The following is a 27,371-nucleotide window of genomic DNA, read 5'->3' on the forward strand; positions in this document are numbered from 1 at the left end:
AGAAAACACATTGCAGAGCTTGTGTGTTGGAGATGAGAAGGAAACCGACACAAAAAGGACTGAATAGGAACCGTGGCCGACACAAAATAGCATCATAAAAAGCAAAAATGCAACTGCAGAGAGAGCCATTAGTCCCAGGACACGGATGTAGCTGTTTATACAATATTTGTTTATACCATCTACCAGTGTGAGCCATGTTTTCATGATCTGCATCTGACAATTCACACGTGACATTTGGTTTATATGGTTCCATGTAAAGGTTTTCTTTCATGTGTGACGTAACAATGAATATGAAACACCCAACAATGCAGAACGTTTCCGTAATGATTTTTTTCGCAGATCTGAGAACATAGTTATTATTATTATTATTATTATTATTATTATTTTTATTATTATTATCATTGTTACCTCCTAATCCTGTTTTAATAACAAAAGTACCAATGTACTATTATAATTATATATTTTCAGAAACGTCACAGGAGTGACGGTCAATAAACAACAGGAAGTGCGGTGTATTGCTGAATGGAAGGTTTGTCAACAACGAAACGCGGAGTTAAGGAAGGGTTTTTTTAAAAATTATTGTATACAAGATCGAGGCTCGTGTAAAAGCTAACATTAATCACAAAAAGACAAATTGACACATAAAACATGATAAATTGAGCGGGAGACAAGATTGGAAGAGTGGGGGAAGCACACAAGTACAACAGTAGAGAACAGGGACTTCGGGAGATCTGTGGGAGGGAGAGGTCTTGGGTGGACGGGGCATGTCAAGGGGGGCAGGGGGGGTTGGGAGTGGTAAAAAAAAACACATGGACACTGCTAGGACTTCCAGGAAAGAAGTCGGTATTTCAAAAATGTGGATCTGGGGTGAATTAACGGGGGTAGAAAAGATCAAGGTTTTGGATGGGGGAAGATAAGAGATGGTGGTGAACAGCTGTTTTAAAGACCTGGAGGGAGGTGGATTGAAGGGAGTGAGTTGTGAGAGAGTGAGAAGAGAGTGAGTTGTTCCAGAGGCGGGAGTAAGAGGAATGAAAGAGTGAAGGTGAGCAGAGAGTCTTGATTTTGGCAGTTTCACCAGAAGAGGGTTGTTGGCAGACCTTGTGCGACCTGCAGGAATATTCGGGGGACAGAGCACAGACAGAGCAGGGGGAGCAAGGCCTGAGAGTTGTCGGAAAAAGACAGAAAGACCACCAACCTGCCTGCAGTGAGTGAGGACCTCGGAGTTAGCTTCATCACGGGAGATTCCAATGATTCTGAAAGTTTTGGTTTCAACAGCGTGAAGCCGAGCTAGGTGTGAGGCAGGAGCACCAGCACAGAGGGAGAACAGTATTCCATTGAGCTGCGGATGAAAGCCTTGTATGTGTGAGGAGCTCAGGTGTGCCAAGGAAGGACTTCGCATGACGGAGGATGCCCAGTCGGCGACTGGCTTTGGAGACCAGCTTGGAAATGTGATTTTCCCAGGAAAGATCATGGCAAATAGTGAGACCCAAAGGCTTGAGTGACAGAACTTCTTGGAGAGGATTGTTGAGAAAGTCGATGGGAGGGTTTTCCAGTCGGTCTTTTCGGAGAGACATAGTAAGAGTGTGAGATTTGTCAGGATTGAAAGACATGTGCCACTTGTTTGACCAGTTTGTGATGTTATCAAGGTCTGTGGAGAGTAAGGAGGCTGCAGACTGCCGATCTGAGGGATGAGGTATGGAGTGGCAGAGAGTGGAGTCATCAGCAAAGAGATAGAGAAGATTTTCCTGAAAGTTGGAGAGATCGTTAATGAAGACCAGAAAAAGCACAGGCCGAGAACACTGCGTTGGGAACTCCACCCTGAACAAGAAGGGGAGATGACAGAAACCCATTCAGAGCCACACGTTGACTTTAACCAGAGAGGAAGTCCGCAAGCCATGTGTGGAGATTTCCATGGATACCATAGGAGGAGAGTTTGGTGAGCAGAGCGGGGTGCCAGACCGTATCGAAGGCACGTGATATGTCGAGGGAGACTGCTCTAATTTCCTGTTTGGCATTGAGGACCTCCATCCATTGTTGAGACAGCAGAAGCAGCATGTCCAGAGTAGACCGACCTGGTCTGAATCCAAATTGATGATCCAAGATCAAGCCATTGTAGAAGAGGAAAGATTTGATATACAAAGCAATTATGGATTCCATGACTTGGCTGATTATTGGGAGCTGGCTGATTGGTCTGTAATTGCAAGGATCTGTTTTTGCACCTTTTTGTGTAAAGCGGTGATGTTGGCTGATTTCCAAGCTGATGACAGATGACCTTGAGCAAAAGAGAGGGTGAAGAGAACAGAGAGAGGGATTGAAAGAGTGGCAGAGCAGGATTTTAGGACCCGTGGGCTGATGCAGTCTGGTCCAGTTGCACAATCAGAGTCGAGGATTAACAGAAACTTCTCCACCTTGTCAGGAGAGAAGGACACAGAGTCCAGGAGCAGCTGAATACGACTGGGTACGGTGGGTGCAGAGAGAGATGGGTTTGGGACACAATATTTTAAGGCAAACACAGAGTTGAGGCATTCGGCTTTTTCACGTGCAGAGTCAGCTGTGTGGCCGTTTGAGGTAAGGGAGGGGATGGAGGGGGAACAAACACCAGAAACAGATTTGACCAGATGCCATGAGGATTTGGAAGAGGGAGACAGGTTTGAGAGTTCATTCTTGAGAGAAGAGAGATATTGTTTCCTGCTCTCCTGAGGGTGGACACACACTTGTTCCGAGCTTTGTGAAAGGAAATGAGATTACCTTCCATTGGATTTGCCTTCCAGGAGATGGAGGCAAGTTGTTTCAGGGCAACTGCCTCACCACAAGAATCAGTGTACCATGGATGGGAGGACGGGTATGACAACTGAAGATGAGATGGGATAAATCTGTGCATGAGAGAGAGCAATTTACTTTGAAAGAATTCCCAGGATGAGTTGATGTCAGAGGCAGGAGAGATGGGAGACCAGTCCAGGTGATTGATGGCTGCCTGAAGACCGTGCCAGTCCGCCTGAGGGAAATGCCAGACTCGTCGACGCTGAGGAGGCTCTCTGAAAACGGCCAGAGTGATGTCCACTTTAACAAGCATATGATCAGATTACTTTAACAATCGTGTTAATGTTTGTTTATTTGGTTATTTATTTACAAACTTGGTTATTTGATTTGGCAAACCTTTTTTTTTTTCCTTTTGAAGTTTTCAAGAAAAGAAATGGCTGAACATTCAAGTTGGTGATATCGTTCGTTTGAACAAGGACGAATTCATTCCTGTAAGTTTCTTCTTTGGGTCAAAGGTTAGATTTTTAAAAACGATGTTATTTTACATGTTATTTTAAAAACACCTCTCAAGCAATACATGACTTTTGAAATGATTTAATCCATCCCAGAACGCTCAATGCGCATACGTAGAAACCCCTAACACTGTGGTTCATCAGCCCGTGCAAGGTCTGTGGATGGGCAAGTTCTACCCAAGCTCCCCAATTCCCAACGATGTGGGCCAATGTAGGCCCGTGCAAGGCCTGTGAATGGGCAAGTTCGACTCAAGCTCCCCAATTCCCAGCGACGTGGGCCAATGTGGGCCTGTGCAAGGTCTGTGGATGGGCACATTCTACCCAACCTCGCCAATTCCCAACGATGTGGGCCAATGTGGGCCCGTGCAAGGTCTGTGAATTGGCAAGTTCTACCCGACCCCCCCACCCCCCCCCCCCCCCCAATTCCCAACGACGTGGGCCAAAATGGGCCCGTGCAAGGTCTGTGAATGGGCAAGTTCTATCTGACCACCCCAATTCCCAACGACGTGGGCCAATGTGGGCCCGTGCAAGGTCTGTAAATGGGCATGTTCTACCCAACCTCCCCAATTCCCAACGACATGGGCCAATGTGGGCCCGTGCAAGATCTGTGGATGGGCATGTTCTACCCAACCTCCCCAATTCCCAACGACGTGTGCCCAAGCAAGGTCTGTATATGGGCACGTTCTACCCAACCTCCGCAATTCCCAACGATGTGGGTCCAATGTGGGCCCGTGCCAGGTCTGTGGATGGGCACGTTCTACTAAACCTCCCCAATTTCCAAAGATGTGGGTCCAATGTGGGCCCATGCAAGGTCTGTGGATGGGCACGTTCTACTAAACCTCCCCAATTCCCAACGACGTGTGCCCAGGCAAGGTCTGTGGATGGGCACGTTCTACCCAACCTCCCCAATTCCAAACGACGTGTGCCCAGGCAAGGTCTGTATATGGGCACGTTCTACCCAACCTCCCCAATTCCCAAAGATTCGAGTCCAATGTGGGCCCGTGCAAGGTCTGTGGAATGACACATTTTTCCCAACCTCCCCAATTCCCAACACCGTGGGCCCATTTATGGTCTGTGGATGGGCAAGTTTTACTGAACCTCCCCATTTGGGCCTGTGCTAGGTCTGTGATGGGCATGTTCTACTCAACCTCCACACTTCCCAATGACGTGGGTCAGTGATGGGCACGTTCTACCCATCCTCCCCAATTCCCAACAATGTGGGCCCGTGCAAGGTCGGTGGATGGGCACGTTCTACCCATCCTCCCCAATTCCCAACAATGTGGGCCCTTGCAAGGTCTGTGGATGGGCACGTTCTACCCAACCTCCCCAATTCCCAACAATATGGGCCCGTGCAAGGTCTGTGGATGGGCACATTCTACCCAACCTCCCCAATTCCCAACAAAGTGGGCCTATGCATGGTCTGTGGATGGGCACGTTTTACCCAACCTCCCCAATTCCCAACAATGTGGGCCCGTGCAAGGTCTGTGGATGGGCACGTTCTACCCATCCTCCCCAATTCCCAACAATGTGGGCCCGTGCAAGGTCGGTGGATGGGCACGTTCTACCCATCCTCCCCAATTCCCAACAATGTGGGCCCTTGCAAGGTCTGTGGATGGGCACGTTCTACCCAACCTCCCCAATTCCCAACAATATGGGCCCGTGCAAGGTCTGTGGATGGGCACGTTCTACCCAACCTCCCCAATTCCCAACAATGTGGGCCCGTGCAAGGTCTGTGGATGGGCACATTCTACCCAACCTCCCCAATTCCCAACAAAGTGGGCCTATGCATGGTCTGTGGATGGGCACGTTCTACCCAACCTCCCCAATTCCCAACAATGTGGGCCCGTGCAAGGTCGGTGGATGGGCACGTTCTACCCAACCTCCCCAATTCCCAACAATGTGGGCCCGTGCAAGGTCTGTGGATGGGCACATTCTACCCAACCTCCCCAATTCCCAACAATGTGGGCCCTTGCAAGGTCTGTGGATGGGCACGTTCTACCCAACCTCCCCAATTCCCAAAAATGTGGGCCTATGCATGGTCTGTGGATGGGCACATTCTACCCAACCTCCCCAATTCCCAACAAAGTGGGCCTATGCATGGTCTGTGGATGGGCACATTCTACCCAACCTCCCCAATTCCCAACAATGTGGGCCCATGCAAGGTCTGTGGATGGGCACATTCTACCCAACCTCCCCAATTCCCAACAATGTGGGCCCTTGCAAGGTCTGTGGATGGGCACGTTCTACCCATCCTCCCCAATTCCCAACAATGTTGGCCCTTGCAAGGTCTGTGGATGGGCACGTTCTACCCATCCTCCCCAATTCCCAACAATGTGGGCCCTTGCAAGATCTGTGGATGGGCACGTTCTAACCAACCTCCCCAATTCCCAATAAAGTGGGCCCTTGCAAGATCTATGAATGGGCACGTTCTACCCAACCTCCCCAATTCCCAATAAAGTGGGCCCTTGCAAGATCTGTGGATGGGCACGTTCTACCCAACCTCCCCAATTCCCAATAAAGTGGGCCCTTGCAAGGTCTGTGGATGGGCACATTCTACCCAACCTCCCCAATTCCCAATAAAGTGGGCCCTTGCAAGGTCTGTGGATGGGCACATTCTACCCAACCTCCCCAATTCCCAACAAAGTGGGCCCGTGCAAGGTCGGTGGATGGGCACGTTCTACCCAACCTCCCCAATTCCCAACAAAGTGGGCCCGTGCAAGGTCGGTGGATGGGCACGTTCTACCCAACCTCCCCAATTCCCAACAATGTGGGCCTGTGCAAGGTCTGTGGATGGGCACGTTCTACCCAAACTCCCCAATTCCCAACAAAGTGGGCCCATGCAAGGTCTGTGGATGGGCACGTTCTACTAAACCTCCCAAATTCCCAACGATGTGTGCCCAGGCTAGGTCTGTGGATGAGCACGTTCTACCCAACCTCCCCAATTCCCAACAATGTGGGCCCATGCAAGATCTGTGGATGGGCACGTTCTACCCAACCTCCCCAATTCCCAACAATGTGGGCCCTTGCAAGGTCTGTGGATGGGCACGTTGTACCCAACCTCCCCAATTCCCAACAATATGGGCCCGTGCAAGGTCTGTGGATGGGCACGTTCTACCCAACCTCCCCAATTCCCAACAATGTGGGCCCGTGCAAGGTCTGTGGATGGGCACGTTCTACTAAACCTCCCAAATTGCCAACGATGTGTGCCCAGGCTGGGTCTGTGGATGAGCACGTTCTACCTAACCTCCCCAATTCCCAACAATGTAGGCCTGTGCAAGGTCTGTGGATGAGCACGTTCTACCTAACCTCCCCAATTCCCAACAATGTAGGCCCGTGCAAGGTCTGTGGATGAGCACGTTCTACCCAACCTCCCCAATTCCCAACAATGTGGGCCCGTGCAACATCTGTGGATGGGCACGTTCTACCCAACCTCCCCAATTCCCAACAATGTGGGCCCGTGCAAGGTCTGTGGGTGGGCATGTTCTACTAAACCTCCCAAATTCCCAACGATGTGTGCACAGGCTAGGTCTGTGGATGGGCACGTTCTACCCAACCTCCCCAATTCCCAACGATGTGGGTCCAATGTGGGCCCGTGCAAGGTCTGTGGAATGGCACATTTTCCCCAGCCTCCCCAATTCCCAACAACGTGAGCCCATGCATGGTCTGTGAGGTGAAGCATTTCTTAAAAGTATCTCCATCAACTTCTGTCGCTCTACCTTTCTTTCGCTGTTCCGTTCCGATGATACATAGTGCTGTCTCTCCAACTGATAAAGCAACTCTTTCGGTTCTCTTTTCTCCTCTAATTCCACACTGGATGACTCCAACATTCCATCTCTCTCTGAAGCACCCCTTACCAATCCTATGCCCCTCCCTATAATCTCTTTTCTTTGCAGTAAAAAGTACTCCTCTCTCTGGACATGAACAAGACATACGGACAAGATGGCATTCCTCCTCGTGTCTTGAAGGAGTGTGCTTCAGAACTTACTCCTGTGCTTGCTCGTTTGTTTTGTTTTTGTTTAAAAACCCAAACTTTCCCTCTTTCCTGGAAACGTGCCTTAGTACAGCCTATTTTAAGGAAGGGTGATCGTTCAAACCCTTCCAACTTCCGTCCTATTGCTCTGACCTCTACCATTTCCAAAGTCTTTGAATGTCTTCTCAATTCCCATTTCCTCAACCATCTTGAATCCCAGTCTTCTATCTGACCATCAATATGGCTTTCCCAAGGCAAGATCTACCGGTGATATCCTTTCTTACATTATGAATGTCTGGGCATCTTCTCTGAGAGACTTTGGGGAATCCTTTGTTATAGGTCTTGATATCTCAAAAGCCTTTGACAAAGTTTGGCATTGGTGTCTGATATCCAAGCTTCCCTCCTTTGGCCTTCCTCCTTCACTCTGCTCTCTCATATCGAGCTTTCTCTCCCACCACTCTATCTCAGTAATTGTTGATGGTTCAACATCTCCCTCCTTCCCAACAGCAGTGTCCCTCAGGGTTCTGTCCTGTCTCCAACACTCTTCCATCTTTTTATCAATGACATTCTTTCTTCTACATGTAACCAAATGCACGCGTATGCTGATGAATCAACATTACATTCCTCCATGTTTTTCCCATCTGCTCCATCTTCCCTCATTTGATCTACATCTTGTTTGATCACAGCCACCTCTTTTAATTCGGATTTGGACAAGTTTTCCCAGTGGGACAAATGTAATCAGGTTAAATTTAATGCTTCGAAAACTCAATTTCTTCCCATCTCTCTCTCTAAAACTCCTCTCGACTCTCCAATCTCCTTCAAAAGCTCCACAATTACACCATGCTATATAACAAACTTACTAGGTATTACCCTAAGATCAAATCTATCCTGGAATCCACACATTACACAAACTGCTAGGTCTACCTCTAAGAAACTAGGAGTCCTGTTCAGATGTCGAAGATTCTTCATCTTCTGAACAGTTGATTCAACTATATAAAGGATTGATTCGTCCGTGTATAGAGTAGTGCTCTCACATCTGGGGAGGTTCTAGCTCCACATATTTACTGGACAGAATTGAATCCACAGTAATCCGACTTATCAACTCTCCCAATCTGACCTCGATACTCGACCCGCTCGAATTACGCTGCAAAGTTGGCTCTCTTTCTCTTTTCTACTGAAATATCTTCGGTTTCTGCTCCCAAGAACTTGCTGCCTGTGTCCCTCCACCATGAGTGAGACCACGGAATACTCGACAAGCCCCTACACCTCATGATTATTGGGTGGCCATTGGCAACTTAAGGGTGGGCCATTATGTTTGTTTCTTCCCCTCCACTGCCAAACTTTGCCACTCTTTATAGTCTCATGTATTTCTAAACACTTATGATCTTCCCCTTTTCGATTTAAGCAGATTTTTACTTCCTCAAAAACTCTTACACTATTCTTTCTTTCTTCACTTTTCTCTCATTGCAGTTCTTTTATTTAAGGCCTGGCCTCAAATAGCACTATATAGTCTGTGACTGGAGCCTTAAACTTAAAACACAGACACCGACAGCGCATGCGCACAAAGCATTGTTTAGCATTCATACGTCATTTTGAAAGTCACGTATTGTTACCATATTAAATTTGGTGATTATAGCAAGATATGAAGGATTCTTTTGATTACCTCTTGTATTTGATGTCTACAGGCAGACGTGTTACTGCTATCAAGTTCAGAGCCAAACAGCCTTTGTTATGTGGAAACGGCAGAACTTGATGGGTGAGCGACACCATTTCATCCAATGATCATCCATATTTACATGTCCTACCTTGTATAATGAGCATCCAAAAACATAATAGTCCCATGATGTCAGGATCAATAAATAAACACTTGTATGACTTTTACCTTTTATTGTCTTTTTTTTTTGTCTCTGTCTCTGTCTCTCTATACGTCCAAAAATATCCCTTTTTTGTTTCAGTTACAGTAGGCTAAATCTCAGAGGAGCTGTGTACACCAATCCCAAACATACACTCACACACACAATGCATATACTCACAGACACATATACTACTGACACAAACACACATATACTCTCTCTCACACACACACACACACACACACACACTCACACACACACATATATATATATATATATATATATATACTAGCTGAGGTACCCGGCTTCGCCTGGGTTGAATAAGAATAATACAAATATATGATGAAAAGAACATGTATATTTTAGAGCAATATCACAGTACATTTCCTACATGACGTTTTTTCAATTTTCAATTTCTCAAAACCTCTTGGTATACAACATTTCTGGTTTTCTTACTTGGTGCCAAGACATAAAGATTGCTTGGTTTTCCAACCCTCGAGCAGCCCACGTACAGCTGGCCATGGGCAAACACTTGTTCTGTGAAGTTCAGGCAAACACAACCTTCATTGATTGCCCCTGCGCCAGAAATATGTCTTGAAATATTCCTGAAATAAGTTGTTGACCTTTTGGCCTATGTTAACCTCAAAAATAATTGGTGGTTTAATTCAGTGATCTGATATGCAAATCCTCTTCAAATTTCAAGTCAATTAGATGAAAATTGACGATTTTAGAAATTTGGCCCATATTGATATTTTCACCTTTAGACCTCAAAAATAATTGGTGGTTGAATTAGGTGACCCGATATGCAAATCCTATCCAAATTTAAAGTCAATTGGATGAAAATGTAGGATTTTAAAAACTTCACCTTAAGTTGTTGACCTTTGACCTATGTTTACTTTTTGGCCTATGCTGACCTCAAAAAGAATTGGTGGTTCAATTTCAGTGACCTGATATGCAAATCCTCTTCACATTTCAAGTCAATCAGATGAAAGTTGAGGATTTTAGAAATTTGAAATTGTTGTTGACTTTTGGCCTATGTTGCTCTTTTGGCCTACGGTGATCTCAAAAATAGTTGTTGGTTGAATTCAGTTTGCTGATATGCAAATCCCATTCAAATTTCAAGTGAATCGGATGAAAATTGAGGATTTTAGAAACTAAACAAAAAAGTGGTTGACCTTTGGCCTACTTTGACCTTTTGGCCTACGCCGATCTCAAAAATAGTTGGTGGTTTAATTCAGTAAGCCGATATGTAAATCCTATTCAAAGTTCAAGTCAATAGGATGAAAATTAAGGATTTTAGATTTGAGGCTGACGACTGTTGAGAAACTCAGTTGGGAGGTTTACTGCCTGATCTTCATGTCACTTTGTCGAGAATCATAATTTTTTTCATGACCGGGCAGTGAACGTCATTATGTGCGACTTTACGTCACTCCTACGGACATGAAAACATTTGTTTTCCTTAAAAATATATTTAAAATAAATAAAATAGTACATAAATTAACAATAAAAGAAGCTAAAAAACAATTTAAAATACAATAAAAAGCACATTAAAAATATATAAATATGTACGTACAGTATACTGTACGTATGCGCAACTGCTGATTCTCATTCAAAACGGAGGCGACGTACAGTATTCCTTCACTGTGTCTGTGTTAGCCATGGGTCCGAAGAAGGATAATGCTAGTGTTTCCAAGCGTAATGTGGTTACGATGGACGATAAGTTAAATCTGATTAAAAGGTGGAAAAGTGTCGGTGATAGCGCATAGACCTTATCGCGAATCGGAACCGCAATGCGTCATGGGATCGGAAAGGGGCAATAGCGCCGCCACAAACTACACCATGGAATTGCAGCTGGCCCGGTTTTTTAAACCATTGATATTAAAATAAAAAGTAGCCTATAACCACCAGGATTTTATGCTGATTCCGAATCTGTGTCTAAAACGTTTCTCCGATGTGTAGTTCTTGGGGTATAAGCGGACATCCAGACAGACACACACACACACACACACACACACAGACACTCCTCCTTTATTTATTTATTTATATATATATATATATATATATCCTCATGCCAGAATCTCGCATACACAAGTGCAACAAAAAGAGCAATCTGTGTGATTCCCTTCAATTCACGTGCTGTTAGCTTTATTTGGTCTTTGAAGAGAACCATCTTGAGAGAATATATGGCTTTCATCATCCAGCGGGCATTGCTCATAGCTCCTGGGGCACGGAATTTATTGTTACGGAAACGGGGATGGCGCTCCCCTTAGCAAGGGGGGGGGGGGTTAATCCCCTTTCTATTTGCACTGGCCGTCTCCGATCCTGAAGCTACCCCGCTCCCCTGGGGGGGGGGGGGGGGGGTGGGATTGGCCGAGGCGATTGGTCAAGGGATTCCCGTACACCCCCGCCAATCCCTCCACAAGGCAGGTGGGTAACTCCGCTCGAAACCACGGACAAGATGGTATTTTGCCGAGCAGTTTTAGCAGCCCGCGGTTCGAGCCATTTATCAAGGGAATAAACCCGATTCATAAGCGTTGGCCGAAATCGCACCACAGGAACTCAATGGAGAAATCACTAAAGCGATCGGATGAGAAAGAAGAAATCAAAGAATGAAGGAATAGATATTTATTAACTACTATTTACACAACCAAAGAAAAGAATAAGAACGAAGTAATTTACAGGGAAATGGAAGGAGCAGAAGGACACAGAGCAATTCCTTAACAAGCTTAACTTACACCCAGACAACACAAAGGACAGACGACGGGCAGACTCACACGAATGGGGAATGAAGGCAGGAACCAATGGCTGGAAGGAGTGGAAGGTTCAGGTCCGGGCAGAACGGCAGGCTGGAGGCGAACGGCCGCCGACTCCCCCGCAATCTGGTTCACACAGCAAGGTTGCTCGAAAAACAGCACGTCAGGGCTTCACGCTGCTGGGGCTGTTGAAACAGCGTCTCTCCCAGCAGAACCGCAAGCTCACCTCTCCACAGAATCTCTCCACTTCCAAGCACCTCCCTCCACGTATATCTTTTAGTGCGTGCTCCCTTGCTCATCTCTCTCTTACGCATCTCCTGGTGGGGGCTGATGCAACGGGTTTTATAACCCCGCCCTCGAACCTGCTCGATGTTTCTTTCTCCGCCCTCTCAAGCCAAACCCACTCATTCTTGGTTGGTCGATCGGGGCTGGCTGACTCCTCCTCCTGATGACGATGGGCGGGCAACGCCCTTCTTCTCCGAGTTGGAGCACATGTGCAATGGAGGGTGAATGCAGTTGGTAATGGAGGTTCTGGGGCCATCGAAAGGGGATCTATCTTATTTGATTTTGGTGCAACGTAAGCTCGATTATTGGACACGCAGCCTTATCTGAAACACAGAACCTCTCTATAGTTATTTCATTAGTCTATGATTGGCTACGTGCTTGTACATGGACTAGCTAAGGTGCACTCATTTCAATTAACAGCCAATTAAGGGGGAAATGTACATGGGGGGGGGGGGGGGTTATTAGGGATTTTATTACTAAATTTGATAAAGTGAAGGTTCTAAAAACCGCAACAATATATATATATCCTCATGCCAGAATCTCGCATACACAAGTGCAACAAAAAGAGCAATCTGTGTGATTCCCTTCAATTCACGTGCTGTTAGCTTTATTTGGTCTTTGAAGAGAACCATCTTGAGAGCATATATGGCTTTCATCATCCAGCGGGCATTGTGCATAGCTCCTGGGGCACGGAATGTCACCTCTCTGGCCTCTCATCCACCCAGAAATGTATGGCATAGTCTCAGAAGTTCTTCATAGTCATCACGTGGGTGTTGTTCTTCGAGTGCAGCTGCATAAAAATGGATCATATTCTGACGTTAAACAAGGTTATCGGAAAATATTTTATCTTCTACTTGGAACCTCTTCTTGTCAATTAAAGGCCACTGTTTCTGAAACCTCTTGAACAGTCTGATCTCAAGTCTGCTGGTGGGTCCTATGACTTTAGTTGTAACATCAGAGAGCATTACTTCAAACACATGATGACGACATGCAATCCAGACAAGCTTAGCATCCAAAGCTGCTTCAATGAAGGTACATGCTCCGTTTCTCAGCCCTGTATTGGATGCAGTGGTGTCAAACACGATGCCTTTCACCAACTGTTTGACATTCCACTCATCAAGAAGTTGTATGCATGCATTTGCTTGTGCTACACCAGTGCCTTGGGGAAGTTTTGGGACTCCAAGCAACTTCTCGGTATTCATACCAGTTACAAGTATCGCTACCCGATCAACAGATTCTTTGTGATTGCCAGTATAATCAGGGAGCAGTTTCCCATCCAAGTGTAGTAGGAGTGGGCTATTACATAAGAAATTTGCCTTTTCTTCAGTGGCCATTATTTCGCTTCCACGAATTCGAGCACGACTAATTCCACTGCGTGATAGAGAAATGTCTTCAATGGTGTGACCAAGAGATTGTGCAAAAGCACTGGCCACAAACATAGCACGCCGATCTGAGAGATTTACTCTGTCCAGAGTTGCCACTATTGCTGGAGTGATCACCTTGATGGGAGCCTTTTTCACCTGTTTGGCAGAAGATGGACTTTGGAGTTTGAATTCATTGTCCCCTGAATCGGAGCTTTCGATCTCAGACTCATCATCATCATCAACCAGAGCCGATGTTGATGGAACAGATTGAATTGCTGTTAGAGACTCAGCAGCATGTTTCTTCTTTCTTTTATCTTCATTCTCAAGCCTGATACGCTTTCTGTTCTCCTTCACTGCCAGAGTGTTGTCCACAGATCCCATACGTGAACTTGAGGGATCCTCACGCTGCATGATAAGGAATGCTTTGTCTTCTTCATTCGTCATTTTCTCAAGCGCATCATTTGGTGAGATATCGAAGAGGGATTGAAGATCATCTTTGAACATCTGCTCCTTCACTCTATAGTTTTCGAATGTCTTGGTTCTATTTTTCTTTACCAGTTTGTAGGCATCATACAACTTCAAAAGTTGGTGCTCACAGGAATCTACTCTCTGCACTGGAATTCGTGCTTTCTCCCAGTATGCACACACAGCTTGTACACTAGGTTTGGCACTTTCACGAACTGTATGGTGCTCTTGTATGTGATGGTACACCATTTTCTGCAATGTGTGTCCTTTGGTTGGTCGTCCCCCACATATTATTTCCTTTTCAGACTTGTCCAGCAACCAAACTGTGGAACAGCTGCGTGTTTCTGCCATCTGAAAAAAAGAGGATAAATTTAAAATGTTAATTAACAGTAAGTGTAAGTAAATTTTAACAGTAAGTGTAAATAACATTGAAAAGAGATGATGATGATGATGATGATGATGATGATGATGATGTTGTTTAAGTAAAACTCAATCACAGAAGAATTGATGCTTTTTGTTTTTTTTTCTTTCCTATCTGTAAGTATGGCATAACTTAATTGATCGGAATCACTTGTTTCAGAGAAACGAACCTGAAGTATAAAAACGCATTAAAGGTCACCCACGAACATCTACACGAGGAGGCACAACTGGCTGCCTTTAACGGAATCGTCCGCTGCGAAATGCCCAACAACCGCTTGGACCGTTTTGAGGGAACCCTGGAGTGGGGAGGAGGTGATGTTCACTCGGTGGACAATGATAAGATTCTGCTCCGTGGATGTCGTTTGAGGAACACTCAGTTCTGTCATGGAATGGTCATCTATGCAGGTAGATGCAGGTGTTTATGATTGAAATGAGATTGCTGACAATGTTGTAGAATTTAGCCGAGGTGAGCCCATGGTGGTGTCAAATGAGATGTTATTGAATTCAGACCGGAATCTGTTTAAAGGAAGTCACGCGATTAAGACCTTTGCATGTTGTTTGTGATTAAATGAGGTTATTGGTTCGTTAAGTTCAGTGATGTGTGGTTTTCAGTTTCAAATGTTTCACGATGAATGGATTGTTCTATTTGTTTGAAACCTTGTTGGAGATCATTTAGTACCATTTCTCTTCCATAATGAATGAATCATTGGAATCTCCCACGATGAAGCTAACTCCAAGGGCCTTTCACTCACTCACCGCAGGCAGGTTGGTGGTCTTTCCGTCTTCTACCGTCTCCTCTCTGGCCTTGCCCCCCCCAGCCCTCTCTGAGCTCTGTCCCCCCAAATATTCCTACAGGTCGCACAAGATCTGCCTGCAACCCTCTTATGGTTAAACTGCCAAAATCAAGACTTTCTGCTCACCTCACTCCTTCATTCCCCTTTTCTCCCGCCTCTGGAACAAACTCCCTCACTCTCTTCAATCCCACTCCACCCTCCAGGTCTTTAAAACAGCTGTTCACCACCATCTCTTATCCTCCCCCATCCAAAACCTTGATCTTTTCTACCCCCGCTAATTTCGGTCCTCTCGTGTTTTATACCTCTCACCCCCCCCCTCCCCCTCCCACGCCTCCTGCCCCCAAGCCCTCTCCCTCCCACACTTCTCCCTGCTCTCAAATGTTGTGGTTGTGTGCTTCCCCTTCTCTCCCCATCTTGTCTTCCGCTCCCTCTTTTTGTATATTTTGTTTGTCTGGTTTGTTTTGTTTGTTTGTTTGTGAAATATTTGTTAGCTCTTTCACGAGCCTCGATTCAGTATACAAAAAAAAAAAGAAAAAAAAGGCTTTGTAGTCACAAAAATAATTAATCGAATTTCAGAGCAGAAAATTTAAGGATGAGTATTTTAGGATTTATAAAATTATGGTAAAATATAATGAACACGGGACTTTCTAAATGACGTGTAAATGATAAACGAGGCCTTGTGTGCATGCGCTGTATTTGTGTGAGTTTACACTGACTCGGTTCTGACACTTATAACTTATACCTTGACTTGAGAGGGGTGCGAGAGTGAAGAGAATGTGCCTTGACTGACTCACTTCTGTTGTTCATTTTCAAACTTAAAATCATTGAACACGCTTTGCTTTATAAATAAAAAAATTGGTTAAACAAAACTCTATTATTGAAAAATATTGTATTCCATAGTTGCTGTACTTTAACTAAGTATTGATAAATGACTAATTCCCTCGCTCTCAACACCTCACTCCTCTCCACCCCTGACACCTCTTAACACCTCACTCCTCTCCACTCCTCACGCCTCTTAACACCTCACACCTCTCCACTCCTCACTCCTCTCAACACATCACTCCTCTCCACTCCTCACTACTCTCAACACATCACTTCTCTCCACACCTCACTCCTCTCCACACCTCACTCCTCTCCACCCCTTAATTCCTCTCCACACCTCACCCTCTCAACACATCACTCCTCTCCACTCCTCACTCCTCTCAATACCACACAGTCTCTCCACCTCTCACTCCTCTCCACCCCTCACTCCTCTCCACACCTCACTCCTCTCCACCGCCCACTCCTCTCCACCTCTCACTCCTCTCCACACACCACTCCTCTCCACACACCACTCCTCTCCACTCCTCACTCCTCTCAATACCACACAGTCTCTCCACCTCTCACTCCTCTCCACCCCTCACTCCTCTCTACACCTCACTCCTCTCCACACATCACTCCTCTCCACACATCACTCCTCTCCACACCTCACTCCTTTTAACACCTCACCCCTCTCCACCCATCACTTCTCTCCACACCTCACTCCTCTCCACACCTCACTCCTCTCTACCCCTTAATTCCTCTCAACACCTCACTCCTCTCCCTCCTCACTCCTGTCCACACCTTACTCCTCTCCCTCATCACTCCTGTCCACACCTTACTCCTCTCCACACCTCATTCCTCTCCCTCCTTACTCTCCTCTCCACCCCTCACACCCTCTCCAACTCACACCTCTCAACACCTAAATCCTCTCCACTCCTCACTCCTCTCAACAGCTCACTCCTCTCCACCCCTCACACCTCAATCCTCTACACTCCTCACTCCTCTCCACACCTCACTCCTCTCCACACCTCACTCCTCTCCACACCTCACTTCTCTCCACCCCTCACCCCTCTCCACACCTCACTCCTCTTAACCCCTCACTCCTCTCTACCCCTCACTCCTCTCTACCCCTCACTCCTCTCCACCTCTCACTCCTCTCTACCCCTCACTCCTCTCCACCTCTCACTCCTCTCTACCCCTCACTCCTCTCCCCCCTCACTCATCTCCTCCTCACACCTCTCCCCCCTCACGCCTCACCATCCTCACTCCTCTCCACACCTCACTTCTCTCCACCCTCACTCTTCCCCTCACCTCACTCCTCTCCACTCCTCTCCACTCCTCACTCCTCTCCACACCTCACTCCTCTCCACACCTCACTTCTCTCCACCCCTCACCCCTCTCCACACCTCACTCCTCTCTACCCCTCACTCCTCTCTACCCCTCACTCCTCTCTACCCCTCACTCCTCTCCACCTCTCACACCTCTCTACCCCTCACTCCTCTTCCCCCTCACTCATCTCCTCCTCACACCTCTCCCCCCTCATGCCTCACCATCCTCACTCCTCTCCACACCTCACTTCTCTCCACCCTCACTCTTCCCCTCACCTCACTCCTCTCCACTCCTCTCCACTCCTCACTCCTCTCCACTCCTCATGCCTCTCCACACCTCACTTCTTTCCACACCTCAAGCCCCTCCCTCCTCACTCTCAGGTCCACCACCCTTATTTGCCTCTACCCCCACCCTTCACTCTCCTCTCAACCCTCTCTCCTCTCAACCCCTCACTTCCCTCCCCCCTCTCACTCACTTCTTGCTCCCCCCCCCCCCCCTCTCCTCTACCTCCTCACTCCTCTCCCAACCACTCTCCCCATCCCCACATTGTGTTTGACCAGATAAATTTGAAACAGCTCTCAGAATGCATTTTGCCAATAAAACGCCAATGGAGTAGGACACCAACATTTGCGGGGATACATTCCCTGGAAAATGCCGCGAATGTCGAATCCGCAAATATTGGGGCATTGTTTCAATGGGGAGAAGGGGGATAGGTTTCCCAGCAGATAGGTTCTACGAATATCAATTGTATTCTTCGGATCTTCGCACCGTTTGCTGCAACCGAGTCTTAAACCATATTGGCGACTATGAAAAATGAAATCAGATGGTGAATTAGAGTTGAGATAAAGCCGTGAGGGAGTCTTAATGGACTTTATATTACAGGCCTTAATTTCATTACCTGCGCCACCGAAGGTGGATGGAGGTTATGTTTTCACACATATCTGTCTGTTTGTGAACAGGATATCTCAAAAAGTTGTTAACAGCAAAGATAAGGGAGTTGAGTGGTCAGAGGAGGCAATATATGAGAGAGAGAGAGAGAGAGAGAGAGAGAGAGAGAGAGATAGAGATAGAGATAGAGATAGAGATAGAGATAGATATATATTGATTTGTCAGGATTGAAAGACATATTCCAGGTGTTTGACCAGCTTATGATTTAGTCAAGGTATGAGGAGGGGGAAGAGGCTGCTTCCTTGCCTGTCTGAAGGATTAAGGATGTCATGGCAGATGGTGGAGTCATCAGCAAGGAGATAAAAAGGATTTTCCAGTCAGAGGAATTGTTGATGAGGATTAGGAATAATATGGGGCCTAAAGTTAATTTGATTAGATTGGAATCTGTTCACAACTTCGTGATAACACATTTTGTATGCATTCACATTTGTGGGAGACGCTACAGTTTTATTATAACTGACGTGTATGCTTGAACTTTTGATGTTATGATTTTCCTTTTTTGTTCATTTTCTGCAGGGCCTGACACGAAGATTATGAGGAATAGTGGGAAAAAGCATCTGAAGCAGACCCAGATAGACAAGCAGATGAACGTATTGGTTTGCTTGGTGAGTTTGATTGGATGTGAAGTATAATTTGAGAATTTATGTTTGATTTGCTTAAATGACCGACAACAACACATTTTGGTTTCAGTAGTTAACGAATAAAATCACAAGGTATTCCGATGTCGGTATCGAAATGTCGGATTTTAATTTGCAATTTGACGTTACCCAAACTACCATCCCAAAGTTATGTTGAACATCCTGCGCATCGTTTATGCTTTACATTCTCTAGCTTCAAAAATGAAGGCCGCACCAACTTGTTTAATTACCCAGCAGGCAATGCTCAGGGCTGATCAATCAGGGATCAAAGTGTCAGCTTTGTCTGCATCTCCTGACACACCGAGGCATCTGATGTGCTTTAGTGGGGGAAAATGGGGGTTTAGACCTAAACATATAAACCGTTGCTTTGTGGATTTGGGCTTAAACTTCTGGGATCTTCGGGAAGAGGTTTAAAAAAATCTAACATACCTGTCTACATACATACCGTCGCGCAACTCCGATTAACACCAGAGTTGTGGATTGCCGATCACGAAGGCTTTAACTCCCGAGGCAAAAACTCAATGGCAGATTCCAAAACCTAAAACACCCAAGCGCGCAGAATTGAGGGGAACGGCGAGAGCCCCCGCAGCCTTATCTATTAAAAGCAACCAGGAAACTGCGTTCAGGTATATGTACAAAAATAATATAAGGGTTTATTGGGAAAAGCAAGGACAGTAAAAGCACACGCCGGTAATCTAATGCCTACTTTGGGATCCCACACACCAGATATCAAATACAAACAGGGGACGAATTAACAAAAATAACACGTCATGTGTCGTGTAAAATGTACGTGGAGCTCGGGCTTATCTGCTCTCGTTGTCTTGTCCGTCCAAGGCGGCACCAAACTCCGGTGTTGAGGAATCCTCCGTCCGCCTCGCACACCCCGCTAGGCCCGAGCCAACGCCCTCGCCGCTGCACACGAGGTCCATGCACCAAGCTCCTAAGCACCACGAGGTCGACAGCAGGACAGCGAGCTCCACGCGGGCTCTCTCTCTGCACTCGGGATCTGCCAACTCTCCTCGTGCGCACCTCAAACGAACTCTCCCGTTCCGAACTCGAACTTGTGCGCACCTCGTCTCAGGATCTCCGATCAGAACTGCCTGAACTCGGGATCCAACTCACAACTACGAATCCAACTGCTCTGGACTGCCTCAAAATGTAACTCTCTCCTTCAACTCTGCGCCAGGAATGTCACTAGTCTCAACTCAACACTAACTGCACATGCCGAGTCTCAACTCCACTGCTCGACAACTCCACTCAACTCAGGAATCGAACTCTCTAACTGCCCGAAATGGCGTCCGGCCCTCCGTTAATATCCCCGGCCGGTGACGTCAGCATTGGCGCACTCCCAACCAATCAGTCTCCTCCACGTGCCTCGCCGGCTCGCTCAGGTCATGCCCACTGCGTCACTCTCACTCACGTCCCCTACTCCATGGTCGTAGCATGTGCTATGCGAGGTGGATAGGCCTCTCAGAGGTGTAAATGGTGGCGGCCATTATCGGCGGTGTCCTGGCATGATTTCTTCCTAGGTCATGTCAGGGGGGAAGGGCGTTATTAGTGTTGTACTAAGGGATCCTAACCAAGTGTCTATGTGGTCTGCAGTGCCATAAGGGACAAAGGTTTGGCTAACCAGGTGAGACATACAAGGGCTCTACTCATTATTCCCTACACTACTTAACACACGAATCTCCTGGTAGATTCACAATCATACATCTTAGCTGACCAAAACGCCTACACATGGACTTATTACAAGGTAGTTTTCCTTACCACGACACACGAAGCATGTTACCTACTCAGATCTAACTGCTCTACATATTGCTCTACCACCGACATAACAATACATAGATCTGTTCCAATTGGGCACAGAAAGTTAACAATAAAAAAAAACACTTACTCATTTGAATAGACAAAGTGGACTTCCAGCAAATATCTTTTCCTTCAAGGAATTATACAGTTTGAATTTGTTTGATTGAAATTACACAAAGATGTTTCAGTTTGAATTTGTTTGATTGAAATTACACAAAAATGTTTCAGTTTGAATTTGTCTGATTGAAATTACAAAAAAATGTTTCAGTTTGAATTTGTTTTATTTAAATTACACAAAAATGTTTCAGTTTGAATTTGTTTTATTGAAATTACAAAAAAATGTTTCCGTTTGAATTTGTTTCATTGAAATTACACAAAAATGTTTCAGTTTGATTTTGTTTGATTGAAATTACACAAAAATGTTTCAGTTTGAATTTGTTTGATTGAAATTACACAAATATGTTTCAGTTTGAATTTGTTTGATTGAAATCACACAAAGATGTTTCAGTTTGAATTTGTTTGAGTGAAATTACACAAAAATGTTTCAGTTTGAATTTGTTTGATTGAAATTACACAAAGATATTTCAGTTTGAATTTGTTTGATTGAAATTACACAAAGATGTTTCAGTTTGAATTTGTTTGATTGAAATTACACAAAGATGTTTCAGTTTGAATTTGTTTGATTGAAATTACACAAAGATATTTCAGTTTGAATTTGTTTGATTAAAATTACACAAAAATGTTTCAGTTTGAATTTGTTTGATTGAAATCACACAAAGATGTTTCAGTTTGAATTTGTTTGAGTGAAATTACACAAAGATGTTTCAGTTTGAATTTATTTGATTGAAATTACACAAAGATATTTCAGTTTGAATTTGTTTGATAGAAATTACACAAAGATGTTTCAGTTTGAATTTGTTTGATTGAAATTACACAAATATGTTTCAGTTTGAATTTGTTTGATTGAAATCACACAAATATGTTTCAGTTTGAATTTGTTTGATTGAAATTACACAAAGATATTTCAGTTTGAATTTGTTTGATAGAAATTACACAAAGATGTTTCAGTTTGAATTTGTTTGATTGAAATTACACAAATATGTTTCAGTTTGAATTTGTTTGATTGAAATCACACAAAGATGTTTCAGTTTGAATTTGTTTGAGTGAAATTACACAAAAATGTTTCAGTTTGAATTTGTTTGAGTGAAATTACACAAAGATGTTTCAGTTTGAATTTGTTTGATTGAAATCACACAAATATGTTTCAGTTTGAATTTGTTTGATTGAAATCACACAAATATGTTTCAGTTTGAATTTGTTTGATAGAAATTACACAAAGATGTTTCAGTTTGAATTTGTTTGATTGAAATCACACAAAGATGTTTCAGTTTGAATTTGTTTGATTGAAATCACACAAAGATGTTTCAGTTTGAATTTGTTTGATTGAAATCACACAAATATGTTTCAGTTTGAATTTGTTTGATTGAAATCACACAAATATGTTTCAGTTTGAATTTGTTTGATAGAAATCACACAAATATGTTTCAGTTTGAATTTGTTTGATAGAAATTACACAAAGATGTTTCAGTTTGAATTTGTTTGATTGAAATCACACAAAGATGTTTCAGTTTGAATTTGTTTGAGTGAAATTACACAAAGATGTTTCAGTTTGAATTTGTTTGAGTGAAATTACACAAAAATGTTTCAGTTTGAATTTGTTTGAGTGAAATTACACAAAGATGTTTCAGTTTGAATTTGTTTGATTGAAATCACACAAAGATGTTTCAGTTTGAATTTGTTTGAGTGAAATTACACAAAGATGTTTCAGTTTGAATTTGTTTGAGTGAAATTACACAAAAATGTTTCAGTTTGAATTTGTTTGATTGAAATTACACAAAGATGTTTCAGTTTGAATTTGTTTGAGTGAAATTACACAAAAATGTTTCAGTTTGAATTTGTTTGATTGAAATCACACAAAGATGTTTCAGTTTGAATTTGTTTGAGTGAAATTACACAAAGATGTTTCAGTTTGAATTTGTTTGAGTGAAATTACACAAAAATGTTTCAGTTTGAATTTGTTTGAGTGAAATTACACAAAGATGTTTCAGTTTGAATTTGTTTGAGTGAAATTACACAAAGATGTTTCAGTTTGAATTTGTTTGAGTGAAATTACACAAAGATGTTTCAGTTTGAATTTGTTTGAGTGAAATTACACAAAGATGTTTCAGTTTGAATTTGTTTGAGTGAAATTACACAAAGATGTTTCAGTTTGAATTTGTTTGAGTGAAATTACACAAAGATGTTTCAGTTTGAATTTGTTTGAGTGAAATTACACAAAAATGTTTCAGTTTGAATTTGTTTGAGTGAAATTACACAAAGATGTTTCAGTTTGAATTTGTTTGAGTGAAATTACACAAAAATGTTTCAGTTTGAATTTGTTTGAGTGAAATTACACAAAGATATTTCAGTTTGAATTTGTTTGATTGAAATTACACAAAGATGTTTCAGTTTGAATTTGTGTGATTGAAATCACACAAAAATGTTTCAGTTTGAATTTGTGTGATTGAAATTACACAAAAATGTTTCAGTTTGAATTTGTTTGATTGAAATTACACAAAGATATTTCAGTTTGAATTTGTTTGATTGAAATCACACAAAGATGTTTCAGTTTGATTTTGTGTGATTGAAATTACACAAAAATGTTTCAGTTTGAATTTGTGTGATTGAAATTACACAAAAATGTTTCAGTTTGAATTTGTGTGATTGAAATTACACAAAAATGTTTCAGTTTGAATTTGTTTGATTGAAATTACACAAAGATATTTCAGTTTGAATTTGTTTGATTGAAATTACACAAAGATATTTCAGTTTGAATTTGTTTGATTGAAATCACACAAAAATGTTTCAGTTTGAATTTGTTTGATTGAAATTACACAAAGATATTTCAGTTTGAATTTGTTTGATTGAAATTACACAAAAATGTTTCAGTTTGATTTTGTTTGATTGAAATTACACAAAAATGTTTCAGTTTGAATTTGTTTGATTGAAATTACACAAAAATGTTTCAGTTTGAATTTGTTTGATTGAAATCACACAAATATGTTTCAGTTTGAATTTGTTTGATTGAAATTACACAAAGATGTTTCAGTTTGAATTTGTGTGATTGAAATTACACAAAAATGTTTCAGTTTGAATTTGTTTGATTGAAATTACACAAAAATGTTTCAGTTTGAATTTGTTTGATTGAAATTACACAAAGATATTTCAGTTTGAATTTGTTTGATTGAAATCACACAAAGATGTTTCAGTTTGAATTTGTTTGATTGAAATTACACAAAGATATTTCAGTTTGAATTTGTTTGATTGAAATTACACAAAGATATTTCAGTTTGAATTTGTTTGATTGAAATTACACAAAGATGTTTCAGTTTGAATTTGTTTGATTGAAATCACACAAAGATATTTCAGTTTGAATTTGTTTGATTGAAATTACACAAATATGTTTCAGTTTGAATTTGTTTGATTGAAATTACACAAAGATATTTCAGTTTGAATTTGTTTGATTGAAATTACACAAAGATGTTTCAGTTTGAATTTGTTTGATTGAAATCACACAAAGATGTTTCAGTTTGAATTTGTTTGATTGAAATTACACAAAAATGTTTCAGTTTGAATTTGTTTGATTGAAATCACACAAAGATATTTCAGTTTGAATTTGTTTGATTGAAATTACACAAAAATGTTTCAGTTTGAATTTGTTTGATTGAAATTACACAAAGATATTTCAGTTTGAATTTGTTTGATTGAAATTACACAAAAATGTTTCAGTTTGAATTTGTTTGAGTGAAATTACACAAAAATGTTTCAGTTTGAATTTGTTTGATTGAAATTACACAAAGATGTTTCAGTTTGAATTTGTTTGATTGAAATTACACAAAGATGTTTCAGTTTGAATTTGTTTGATTGAAATTACACAAAGATGTTTCAGTTTGAATTTGTTTGATTGAAATTACACAAAGATGTTTCAGTTTGAATTTGTTTGAGTGAAATTACACAAAGATGTTTCAGTTTGAATTTGTTTGATTGAAATTACACAAAGATGTTTCAGTTTGAATTTGTTTGAGTGAAATTACACAAAGATGTTTCAGTTTGAATTTGTTTGATTGAAATTACACAAAGATATTTCAGTTTGAATTTGTTTGATTGAAATTACACAAAGATGTTTCAGTTTGAATTTGTTTGATTGAAATTACACAAAGATGTTTCAGTTTGAATTTGTTTGATAGAAATTACACAAAAATGTTTCAGTTTGAATTTGTTTGATAGAAATTACACAAAAATGTTTCAGTTTGAATTTGTTTGATTGAAATTACACAAAAATGTTTCAGTTTGAATATAAAATTTAATCATCAGTCTCGTTGTTGTTTTCTGTGTAGATTTTTGCCATTTTGGTTGTTTTTTGCATTGCAATGGCAATTGGAACCACCATTTGGGAAATTGTACATGGAAAGGGATTTGATACGTACTGCGAAAGGAGTGTTACCTATTCATTTGTCAAATCCGAAGAAGGCATGGCGGCGTGGACAGCATTCCTCACATTTTTCTCCTACTTGATCCTTCTTAACACGCTTGTGCCCATTTCATTATATGTCAGGTACGTTGGTTGCACCTGGAAGCACAAGCAGACCTAATATAATTTGTCCTGCACTTTTTGATCCATTTACGAGTATGGCTTTATTAGGGACATGCCAGGTTTGATTTGATTGATTTAACCTAAATTGTGTTTTTTAAGGTTAATCAACTACACCAATAATATATTGTATTTTTTAAAATCGATTTGTGCTCCAAATGGGAGTAAAATGAAGGAACACTTTACGTTGAGGGGCATTAGCCGGTGGAGATGCAATTTTGCAATCGTATACATTCTGCACATAATTTTGCAATCGTATACATTCTGCACATCCCGGTGTGTCCCCTGGTTAGAATAGGTACACCGTATCCCTGCGTGTCGTAAGAGGCGACTAAGAGGGTTGGCGTCGGGAAGGCATCCGGCCATAAAAACATTGCCTCAAAAAGAGAACCATGACAATTACAACTACATATGGGCAGGGTACAGCCCGAAGTGGAAATCGGTTTTTGAGGTTTGGGACATGGAATGTAGGGACAATGACAGGGAGATCAGGAGAAGTGGTGGAAGTATTGGTTAGAAGAAGAGTGGACATATGTTGTGTGCAGGAGACGAGATGGAAGGGAAGTGGTGTGAGAATGGTGAAGGGTAGGCAGGGACAGAAATACAAGTTTGTGTGGCAAGGGTGCCCGGAGGGCGTGAATGGTGTTGGTGTCATGTTTTCTGAGGAGTTTGTAGACAGTGTGGTGAGTGTGACTAGAGTGAGTGATAGGTTGATGATGGTGAAAATGATGATTGGAAAGCACTTGGTGAACGTCATCTTGGGATATGCTCCGCAGGTTGGTCGAAGCGATGAAGAAGAGGACAAGTTCTGGTGTGCGATAGAGAAGCTGATGGAAAACGTGAAAGATGAGGACGTTGTTGTGGTAGGAGGAGACCTAAATGGACATGTGGGAAGGAGTATGGACGGTTTTGAGGGAGTTCATGGGGGTTACGGATATGGTGTGAGAAATGGAGAAGGTGAAAGGATTTTGGAGTTTGCTGATGGAGCTGAGTTGTTGATTTGTAATACTCATTTCCAGAAAGAGGATAATAAGCTTGTTACATACACGTCAGGTGGGTCGACGACAACCGTTGACTACCTGATGGTGCGTAGGCGAGATAGGGGGCACCTCCGAGACACAAAGGTGATCCCGGGGGAGGAGGCTGTTTCACAGCACCACTTGGTTGTCTGCGACGTAAGGGTGAAAGGTGCGAGGAGAGCTCGGCGGGTGAAGTACCAACCGAGAAAGAACGTGTGGAGGTTGAAAGAGGTGACAGTAAGGGAGGCATTAAAAGAGAGGCTGTGTAGGGTAGAGGATGATGTGGTTGAGCTTGAACGTGGTTGGATGTCAATGAAAGCTAGTCTGTTGGGAGCCGTTGGTGAGGTATGTGGATGGACAAAAGGACCACTGAGGCACTCGGAAACATAGTGGTGGGATGAGGAAGTTGGAAAGAGGCTTTGACGAGAAGAGGAAGAAGTTCAAGGAGTGGCAGAAGGCAAAGGGTACGGGAACAGAAAAAGCAGAGCATGAAAGTTATAAGGCAGCCAGGAAGGCTGCAAAGAAAGAGGTAGCAAAGGCGCAGGAGGCATGTAGGAAAATGTTCGGAGAACGCTTGGATTCGGAAGAGGGTCAGAGAGTGGTATTCAGGATTGCAAAGCAGATAGCGAAAGAGAGGTGTGATGTGATGGAGGTGAGTTGCTTGAAGGATGAAGTGGGACAAATCGTTGTGGACCCAGATGGAATTAAAGGAAGATGGAAAAGATATATGGAAATGCTGTTGAATACAGAGAATGAATGGGATGGCAACATAGAAAGTAACCCAGTTTTAGGACCGGCAGAGAAGATAATTGAGAATGAAGTTGAGGAAGCGATAAAAGCAATGAAGAGTAGAAAAGCGGGAGGGCCGACGGGAGTTGTGGGAGATATGTTGAAGGCAGCAGGAATTTGGGGTGTGAAGAGAATGACAGAGATCTTAGTCAGGTTCACTATGTCAATAAATTAT

At 43.0% G+C, this 27,371-nt stretch overlaps 1 protein-coding gene across 1 annotated transcript in view; it reads left to right on the plus strand.

Moving 5' to 3' along the window:
- LOC137422423 (phospholipid-transporting ATPase IC) overlaps nt 1-27,371 on the plus strand; it is a 283,539-nt gene that overhangs the window by 115,460 nt on the left and 140,708 nt on the right. Inside the window, 7 exon segments of the mRNA XM_078772905.1 lie at nt 469-490; nt 493-529; nt 3,179-3,251; nt 8,928-8,998; nt 14,543-14,787; nt 18,771-18,859; nt 25,135-25,352. Coding sequence (XP_078629031.1) covers nt 469-490; nt 493-529; nt 3,179-3,251; nt 8,928-8,998; nt 14,543-14,787; nt 18,771-18,859; nt 25,135-25,352 — 755 coding nt within the window.

The sequence above is a fragment of the Myxine glutinosa genome, chromosome 2, assembly GCF_964187855.1.
Source record: "Myxine glutinosa chromosome 2, kmMyxGlut1.1, whole genome shotgun sequence".
Taxonomy (NCBI): Eukaryota; Metazoa; Chordata; class Myxini; order Myxiniformes; family Myxinidae; genus Myxine; species Myxine glutinosa.